At 35.9% G+C, this 10,207-nt stretch overlaps 1 protein-coding gene across 1 annotated transcript in view; it reads right to left on the bottom strand.

Moving 5' to 3' along the window:
- LOC107695510 (protein bicaudal C homolog 1-B-like) overlaps window positions 1-8,799 on the bottom strand; it is a 104,492-nt gene extending 95,693 nt beyond the window's left edge. The window contains exon 1 of the mRNA XM_016495452.1: window positions 8,528-8,799. Within this exon, the coding sequence (XP_016350938.1) occupies window positions 8,528-8,729 (202 nt within the window). The 5' untranslated portion in view covers window positions 8,730-8,799. The remainder of the gene's footprint in view (window positions 1-8,527) is intronic.
- Between the last annotated feature and the right edge of the window lie 1,408 nt (window positions 8,800-10,207).

Genomic DNA, 10,207 nt, shown 5'->3' with positions numbered 1-10,207 from the left:
CCCGTCGTGGATATGTGTAAACGCGAATCGTTTTGAAAACGTTGTCGTGTATACATGAAACTTTTTAAAAACGAAAGGGAAAAACTTTTCTGTTTTTGACTACATCGTTGTCATGTAAACGTAGCATAAATGCATGTTTTAGATCTTACTGTGAAGGATTTATCTACCCTTACAAAAATTTTACCGGCAAGGCTTTAAAGCACATGCAAATAATGCAGTTCTTGCATATCATGTACTCTTTGTTGATTTTGTTTGTCCCATCAATGGTATAAAAGCCGAGGTGAGTCCAGACTTTGGACTTAAATGTGGATAGGTCATCTATTATTTTACTCACACCGCTGTCCGCCATCCCATTACGAAAATTAACCATGGTTTTACCACAAATAAAACCAAAAAACCATGGTTACTATAGTTAAGCCATGGTAACCACAAATTTACCATGGTTTTGCTACACTAACCCTAGTTTAACCATGGTATTTGTAGTAAAAATATGGTTATACTAATGGTAATCAATACGCCAAAAAACCATGGTTACTACAATACAACCATGGTTAATTTTCGTAAGGGTATGCATACGTGTCATTTAGACAACCTATTTAATCAATAAATAAATAAATAACACATCTTTACAACAGACTCCTTTCCAGTGATGTATGCAGGACTCCAATCATTTCCTCTGCTTAAACTCCACCCCTTTCTTATAATTGACTGCAAGCTCGCATTTAGATCGACCTCCATCCAATCAACAACTGATGGATAGAAAGTCCCCACCCTATATTTTTTAAATTTTATTTGACAATCAGATTCACTAAGATGTACGTCAAAATATATCTGTCGTAGGGGTGTGCGATATCACGATTTTTGATTGTGGATGATTAAAATGTCTCCACTGTCTGCTTTTGAAGACATATTGTAGGATCGTGCTACAGTGCACATTCTATAATTTGCAGTTCTTGCATCTCGGTCTCAATATACTGTACAATGCGACATACATTCACATCAAATGTTAACTTAGTGTTACACTCACGGGACACTCCACTTCGCAACCACAAAAGTACATTATTTGTGTTTACTTATATGTGCTTTAAAGCCTTGTTGGTTAAACATTTCATTCGCATGCTGTTCTTACATGCGCTTTTTCTGAGCGCGTACACCTGAAGCTCGCGCACACTAAAAAGCCTCTCAAACACCGTCTGATTACTGGATTAAGTTATCTTTCACGTCGGATACTGTCAAAAACACACAAGGTTTACATATAAACACAGTTGTTATGTCTAAAGTGAAAGTAAAGCTGAGAGAAAAACGGATGCGTGCAGCTCTTAAAGTGACAGCAGACTAATAGTACTAAACATGCTGCCGCTTGTCATTAAAGGGATAGTTCACCCAAAAATGAAAATTCTATCATTTACTCACTCTCATGTTGTCCCAAACCTGTATTAATTTATTTCTTGTGCTGAACACAAAAGAAAATATTTTGAAGAACGTGGGTAACGAAAAGTTGCTGGTCTCCACTGACTTTGATAGTAGTAGGAAAACTGTTTGGTCACCCACATTCTTCAAAATAACTTATGTTCAACAGAAGAAAGAAACTCATTCAGGTTTAAAACAACTTGAGTTATGTCTAAAGTGTAAGTAAATTATGACAGAATTTTCATTTTTGGGTGAACTATCCTTTTAATGTTAATAAAACAACAAAACACAAAAAATCACTCTCTGCTCTTGACTGAAGAACATTAATACAGTTGCTTTAAGAATCAATGCATAATTTATACAGTGAAGTGTATATAGTGTTTTATTTTTATATTTGTTCATTCAATTTATTGAATGCTACTGCCAAATACACCTACTGTACCTGAAAAATAAAGCACTGTTTGTTTTATTTGTATATTATGTGTATTTGTAATGTGTATCTTTGTTCTTTATTTTTTAATAACAAAGATAAAATAATGCCCACTTTGGCCTAAATATCTGCCATTCTTTTTAATTTAATTTTAATTGTTACCTTGTAAGGCTTTGTTTTTAAAATTAGTCTGGATGTGATAACTTGCAAAATAGTAAAACTAACTGAAAAAGAATCGTGATATGATATTTATGCCATATCGCCCACCCCTAATCTGTCAGTACTAGGGATGTAATTATTAACCGCGAGCCGGTCGAAAATCGTGATGAAAAAAGTGACAATTCAAATCGGTTGAGATGCCAAATAAATTGCGATACAATTGGAGTAGGAGTTTATATGAATGTATCTCTGAAAAACTACACATGCTGCATGTATGCTGCATCTTTGTTTGGATCATTATTAAAATCCAGTGGTTGTCTCTAATTTTAAATGGAAAAAGCACAGACAAAGCCTTAGTTTGTTCATATTAAGAGATTTCTTTCATTTGTGTAACTTGTTTGATTTGGGGTTTGTTTTAACATTTCAATTTAGTTTTGTTATATTTCAATTTCACAAAGAAACGTGCAGCAATAGCCTAATAAAACGCCTTTTAATTTAACGTATGTCTTAAATCTCATTTTGTAAAAAAAAAAAAAAATCGTGAGAAAATAGAATCCTGAAATCAAAATTGTGAATCGAATCGAATCGTGAGTTGAGTGAATCGTTACATCCCTATTTAAAGTAGGGTAATCATAGCAGGTTTCATCCATAGTCAGTCAGTTTAAACGTCTGCGTTTAGCTTCAAATGGCATCTTTGACGACAGTATTATATAAAATTATTTGCATTCCGATTCTGACATCCAAAAGCACAACAATATATATATTTTTCTCTTATTCCGTGGATTTTACCCGCTTCCCTCCACTTGTTCCCGGTGTTTTTCTGCCATTGCTATGCGCGCGCAGCTGCATGTGACGTAACTGTGACGTCTGCTCCAGGGAGGCGGGGTGAATCCATACTATCCTATATTATTATAGGACTATGGAAGCCTATTTTTATCTCACAATTCTGACTTTTTTTTTCACAGAATTGTGAGATATAAACCCGCAATTGCAAGCTATAAAGTCAGAATTGCGAGATATAAACTCACAATTCTGACTTTTTTCTCAGAATTGCGTGATATAAACTCACGATTGCGAGCTATAAAGTCAGAATTGTGAGATATAAAGTCACAATTGCGAGATAAAAACTCGCAATTCTGACTTTTTTTTCTCGCAATCGCGAGTTTATATCTCGCAATTCTTTTTTTTCTCACAATTCTGACTTTTTTTTTCTCAGAATTGCGTGTTTATATCTCACAATTCTGACTTTATAAATCGCAATTGCGTGTTTGTATCACGCAATTATGAGAAAATAAGTCAGAATTGTGAGATAAAAAGTCACAATTACCTTTTTAATTTTTTTATTCAGTTGCGGAAACAGGGTTCCATATAGGACAGTACTTCAGTTTTAAAGAATTTCAGATTTTTTTTTTCTACATTTTGATTACACAAAGACCTACACATTACTGTGATGCAAAATAAACTGAATTTAAATATGACAAAACAAATAATAAAAACTATATGAGTTTTAATATAGAAACTAAAAATATCTCTCACTGCATAAACACAAACATACTGCTCCGCAGGCAGCTTAAGCCAATATCTGGGAAGCCACAGCCAGTAGGCATGCAGAAATCCTGGAATCCTGGGAAATAATCCATCCTATAACTTGTGCCTTAAACTGTATTTTTAAGCGCAATAATGCCAATGACATTACACATTCTGCCGGGAAACTCTTGGGTGGATTATACAAAATTGTTTTAAATGAACGAAGAGGATCACCTAAACACAAACTATGAAATGTAATTACTGATTATTTTTGTATATAATGTCAATCAATGCCAGTGCATAATAACTTTTTTTTGTCTCTTCAACATAACAGGATTGCCAATAAACAAAATGTGACAAGCCAAGATGTATCACATTTACAGGTTTGACTGCTTTGAAAAACAACCATTTGGTTTTCAACTCAGATGAGTTGAGTTAGTAGCTGTAGTGTAATGGCTCGTTCTTTTCCTTGTAATAACAAAGTCTCTGGTCCACGCCAGCATTTTTTAAAAACAGAGACTCTCCAACAGCTGCAGTGAATTATGCGCTGTGCGCACTGGGACTCTTCCGCCCACCACCTCTCAAGGGTCTCTAAGACCCGAACAACACAAGCCAGGGTTTCCTGAATGGTCCCAATATACTTGATTCAACCACCTTTTACAGACTGATTTCCATTCTTTCCAACATTTATTGGCCTTTTGCATTGTATTAGGCTTACTACGTGCCAACTGAGTTGCTCTGTCTGTTAAATGTGCTTAAAATGCCATATCGCTATGAACTCAAGATCGAGGCCACAAGCGATTCACCTCAGCAGTAGTTCTTGAGGAAAATGCCACGTTTACCCTCTAAAAGCTACAAAGAAAAGTTTCCCTAGGCCTTCATCCAGAGGACAGTTAGCCCCAAGCACATTCCTCAGCGGACTCACTTCCTGTCTCTATACTTTCAACCAACAGACAACAAAAAGATAAACTTTTAAACCAGGCTTTGGCCAAGCACGCGCACAAACATACCCAGAACACAGTCAGCCAAAGTACACTTAACACACAAGTAGTTTCAGAATGTACTCTTTGTATTTCCATAAATAGAAGGCTATTTTTGTGTCTCAGTTTACTAGGAATTTAGCAAGAAAGTATACATAGTAAATAAATGATCGTCAAAGTCTTTAAAATGAAAAAAATGAAGCCAAACCAAAAGGCTAATGTGTTGGTGAAACAAACTTTCACCTAAAATTTCCACATTATAAACACGCTATAAAAACTGAAGCGTTTTACAAAATCACCAGGCAGCAACAATGTTTTATTTGGGCTCCCCAGAATGGATCAATCCCATCTGTGATAAGAGTTATGCTTGTTAAACAAGGCATTTGATCCCTTCCTGTTTGGACTCTCTAACAGACTGCTAGTTCACTTCGGTGCCCGACTCTGACTTAGCGGATCAAAAATGTTGACTCTATGAGCTGTCGTGTAAACTTGTACGGGAATTTCTTTTGCAAATCTCTAGCCAAGATGTGGGAAGAGAAACCATTTCCGTCTTATCTAAGATGTAATGCAAAACAATCTGGGCTTTGGAAATTTGGAAAAACCCAAAGCCCTTGATGTAGACTGGACACAGAGAACTACTTAAAGGGGTCATATGATGCGATTTCAAGTGAATATTAAAGCATGTCAACATATTCTGTTACACCAAATACACAAAATAATGATCTTTAAAAAAGCATCATATGACCCCTTTAATTGTGCAAACACTATCTAGAAAGTCAAGAAATTGTAATAAACAATAATCTCCAAAATACGGAGTCAGTGACTGCTAGACACCACTGCATTCCTACAGTACAGCTTGAACAATTGGGTTGACTGCTCCAACTCTGAATCCATCTCACTTGTTTCCATGAGTCTTTGCCATTTGGTCTCAGAGCAAATAAAGCAGGATATGTTACAAGAATCAGCTTAAAAAATCTTGATGCATGAAGAGGAAATTAGTTCAGTTGTATAGCTACTATTTATCTTTACCAAGGACTAACTGATTTAAATATTATTAACATTTATGCCTCTGTATGAAAATCTAGTGGGTTGCCATTCTGTCTACTATACAAGTGACCGTTTAAGGCAGCATCCTAACTGGAAGGAACCTCATAAGTTTCTGACTGACCACTACATTGCCAAACTCCGAAAGAGTTTGACATTAGCATGTTGCTAAGATAATGATGTAATGCTCTAATAATCATAAAGATACATCGTAGACACTTTTAGGTAAATTGTAAGAATTTTCTTGCCTCATCAGCCAACAGAAACTATCTAAAATGCAACATATTTATTATGGATGCACCAATTCTAAAATTCTGTCCCATACCAATACATTGATAATTATTTTCAGGTTATAGCCGACAAGTTATATTAAATTTCAATACTATTTTGTGAGAAGCCGCTGGTTTGTGCGGCGCGCCGAGGCTGGACGAGGCAGCGGAGCAATAGGGTTTCCCGTCTCTGGGGAGGATCTCGGCACAGCTGCGGAGTAATACTCCAGGATGCACTCCAAAGCACCAGTCGATACGCAGATCTTTACCGAATCTGTTGTTATTTGTCTCGCAGGGTTCCGAGGGAATAAGGAATGGCGGCGTGCCGGATTTTATGTCTGGTGTTCTTTAAAAATTTTTTTTTTAAAAAAAAAAAAAAAAAAAAACACAACTCTAAACACTAAAAATTATTTATTTAAATGCAAGTTCATTTAGGAATCACCACATATTTATATTCATTTTGATTACATTGAACAGTATTATTAAATTATTAGTGTTTAATGATTAACTTGTGAGCTTTAGAAGGTAATTGAAATGTAAAAATGTGAGAAATGAGCGTGCACAATTAAATATTGAATGTAAAAATTTTAAATATATATATATATATATATATACACATATATATATATATATATATATATATATACTGTATATATATATTTATATTATTTTGACACTACGAGTCTACAACACTGTAGTGCAGTAAATGTAAGATTAAACAGGCTGCTCACAATTCATCTTGGTATGAACACATTCCTTCTCAACATAATCTATACAAATTTAATCATTAATACACATCTGGAACAGAAAACAAATTCAGACCTCCTTTATGTGATTCATTACTGATTCTTGAGAATTCCAGAATGACAGTGAGCCATTCCTCCACATGAGCCAGCTAAAATAGTTATAAAATGAAATTATTAATAGGTGTTCCTATCCAAGAGATATAATAAGCTTCAGCAAAACGGTCTTGAATGTTGCTTAACTCTTCTCATTATATCTGATGGACTAAGTGCTTTTGGAGCGAACACCTGCGATGTTAACATTTCTGAAAACAAGCAGAGATGAGCAGTTCACAGCTATTAAATGTGAAGATTGAACCAGGAACTTTAAAATATGTGAAAATTGGTCTTATGATTAACAACTTTTGAGTCCTTCTTCAACAAAAAAGACACTAAATCTTGTAACAGCTGCCAATGAAGTATGCATCCTTTGATAAAGTGGTACAATCTGACATACCAGAATGTCTATTCGAAGAATAACAAAAACATCTTTTTTTTTTTCTTTCTTACAATAAAAGTGCTTTCTACTTCTATGGATCACAGAATGGTTGTTTTGGATATGTAACACAAGGTCCCTTCATGTTTGTACTCTAGTTTTATGACTGATCTTAAATCGAATTGAGTAATGCTGAATTCCTATCATTTGGTTTGGCAAATAAATCTCATAATATACACAAGCTTCTCTGTGCATCTTCTAGGAAAATCCCAATCCTAATAGCATTCCTTCAGCAAGCAGGTTGCTCAAATACACTCTAAAACCCTGTGAGGAGATGCTGAATGACCTCAGCAGGAAGGATTGCTGCGGTTAACTGAACTTAGAGACTTTGTGAGTGTAGGATGATGATGATGTCCCTTTCTGAACTCATTCAGAACCATGAAACAACATGGAAAGCATGACCCGACATGGACGAAGTATTACAGCAGAGAGCTTCAAAGCGTTTACCATCCATACAGAGCCGGGGAATGAGAAGCCCCTGTCGATTTCTATCAACTGCTTGATAAATCCACTAATTGAAAAACAAAACAACTATAGATTAAAGGAAAAAGTGGCATTTATAAATGACTTGTGTCTCTACTTAAACCAATACAACATTTTTCTTTGCTCGGTTCTGTGCTCTAGTAAGTAAAAGCCACATGCAATCAGAATCGTAAGCCAAAAACGTGACAATTCATCGTCCAAAAATTAAATGTACTCTCATCCTCCACTTTTCTGAAGCAGTTGACCACACTGTCATTTGTTTTAAAATTACTTCAACAATTTGAGAAAAACACAACATTCAAGACCAATGTCAGAAGCAGAAATGCGTTAACACTGCCCCCTATTGGTTGAGTTGTTCACTGCACACACAGTTCATGTCCTGTGAAAGAATATAGGCTACAGTAGCCTAGTCCTCTTTCTTACATCGAAAAAAATTGGGATTTTACACTAAACACCTAAATATCAGAATATCATAAGAAAAAAAAACACATCAATCAGTCCTTAAAATATGTATAAATGACATGACATATAGTTATGTCTAATTTCAAACTATACTACAATACTACAAACAATTTGAAAACAATCTCTATGTAAACTGAACAATGGAGCCTCAACTACTGGCTTTTCTTAGTCTGGAATGATTTCTTAGCTAGATTATTTTTTTCTAAGATTTTCATTATACTATTTATTTAAACGTATGTTTCTGAAAACAAAATGGGTATGGAAGCGAGAATTATACATAGGAGTTGAACAAAGGAGAAGAGAAACATAAATGGCATAAATTTATGAAAAAAAAAACATAAATTGTTCAGTTAAACAAGACAATTCTTAACAGCAATTGTGCATTTTGAGTAGTAAACTTCAAGTTTTACTTGCAGAGTGTTGGTTTATAACTCTTTAAACTCTCTAAAAATGGACAATTGTTGTCATGGAAACAACAGTTTTACCTAATAACATGATCTCCAGTTTTTTCCGGTCCACTCGAAACCTCTCCTCGGTCCACTCGGGGTCCGGAGGTGCAGTGGGTCCGCTGGAGTCATCCTCAGACACGGGCAGAGGGGAATCGGCGCTGCGCTCGCTGTTGGAGCCCGGATCAGACTGCTGTAAGTATCCGCTTAAGGGTTCACACTGAGCGGCCATGACTTTCATAGAGCACCGCTGACTCTCCGCAGCCTTCAGATCAGATCATTCCCGCGGAGAGTGAGCGCCATTCATCGCGGCCGCGGGCTCTGTGTGACTTACATTGACCGGAGGAGTATAAAGTGAGGGCAGGCAAAAGAAGAGCGCCGCCCTTTGTTCAATATGAGCCAGAGGAAGGGTGGATGGAAGGGGTCTGTCACAAAACTTAGTGAGCTGCTACTAGACAACATTTTTGGCCCGATAGGAGTCAGCTGAGCCGAATATGATACCCCAAAATGCGGTCTAGTAAGCAGCTCACGTTTAGAGTTTAGAGACACAGCCAGTGTGTTTACAAATGTTTACTTTATTACTGCATGCTATGTTTAACAAAATATGTATAGATAGATAGATTTATTCATAACACCAGTTGCACCCCCCCTTCCCACCAAGGACGGCCCTTACCCTAATAAATTAATCAAATATAAAACTATGTAATATAAATAATATAATATGTAAGGAATATTTAAAAAATATATATATATAATATAATATATGCATTATTACAAGAAAAAAAAAAAATGTAACCTCGGGTGTGCATTATTTTCTAATTCAATGGACCGGATCAATTATTCCGCTTATACTATGGTTACCACACCTCACATATTTTTGAGATGTTGTATGTAAAAACATTCGTCAGGTTTTTGTCCTTAAAACACTCTTATGAGTAGGATTAATTTCTTACACATCTCATCCACCGCCGCTGTAGAGAGAGAGAGAGAGAGAGAGAGAGAGATTGATGTGTGAATTACCTGAGTCTGAGTCGCTCAACAGTGTTCTACGGTGGCCGAGAAGTGTCAAATCACAATTCTGAAAACAAAATAACAAATTACAAACGCAAATGCAAGTCTAAAAAACAAAAATAACAATTCAGAAAGCACAACAACAATTCAGAAAACATTATAACAAGTCAGAAAACACAACGACAAATCCGAAAACAAATTAACAAGTCAGAAAACACAACTACAAATCAGACAAACCAGAAGAGGTAGGTATAGTTTGAGACAGCGCCATTGGTTTGGGATTACTCACCGCTGACTGGACGAGACATCTGTCAATCAACGTATACAGGGAAGAACCAGCCGAAGAACAGCAGAGTCGTGGTAGAAAGTTCGGAGATGGTATTAAAGTAGTTCAGTTTAAATGTATTGTATGAACTGCCCTTACTATGGAATAAAAAATAAAAAAAAAGGGAGGAAAAAAAAGTTCGGCAAAAGGCGGGATCGAACCCGGGTCATCGCATCAAAAAGCCAATGATACGCGCTTATCCATCTGCGCCACTGGAGTCTTACAGTCACTTTTAACTAAATGTAAATAAACACCCCGTATTTTTTATTCCATAGTAAGGGCAATTCATACAATACATTTAAACTGAGCTACTTTAATACCATCTCTACCACGACTCTGCTGTTCTTCTTCTTCTTCTTCTTCTTCTTTTGGTTTTATGGCGG

The sequence above is a fragment of the Sinocyclocheilus anshuiensis genome, unplaced genomic scaffold, assembly GCF_001515605.1.
Source record: "Sinocyclocheilus anshuiensis isolate Anshui unplaced genomic scaffold, SAMN03320099.WGS_v1.1 scaffold466, whole genome shotgun sequence".
In the NCBI taxonomy this organism is placed as follows: Eukaryota; Metazoa; Chordata; class Actinopteri; order Cypriniformes; family Cyprinidae; genus Sinocyclocheilus; species Sinocyclocheilus anshuiensis.
The sequence above is the reverse complement of the archived record's forward strand: the minus strand, read 5'-3'. Positions and strand labels throughout refer to the sequence as shown.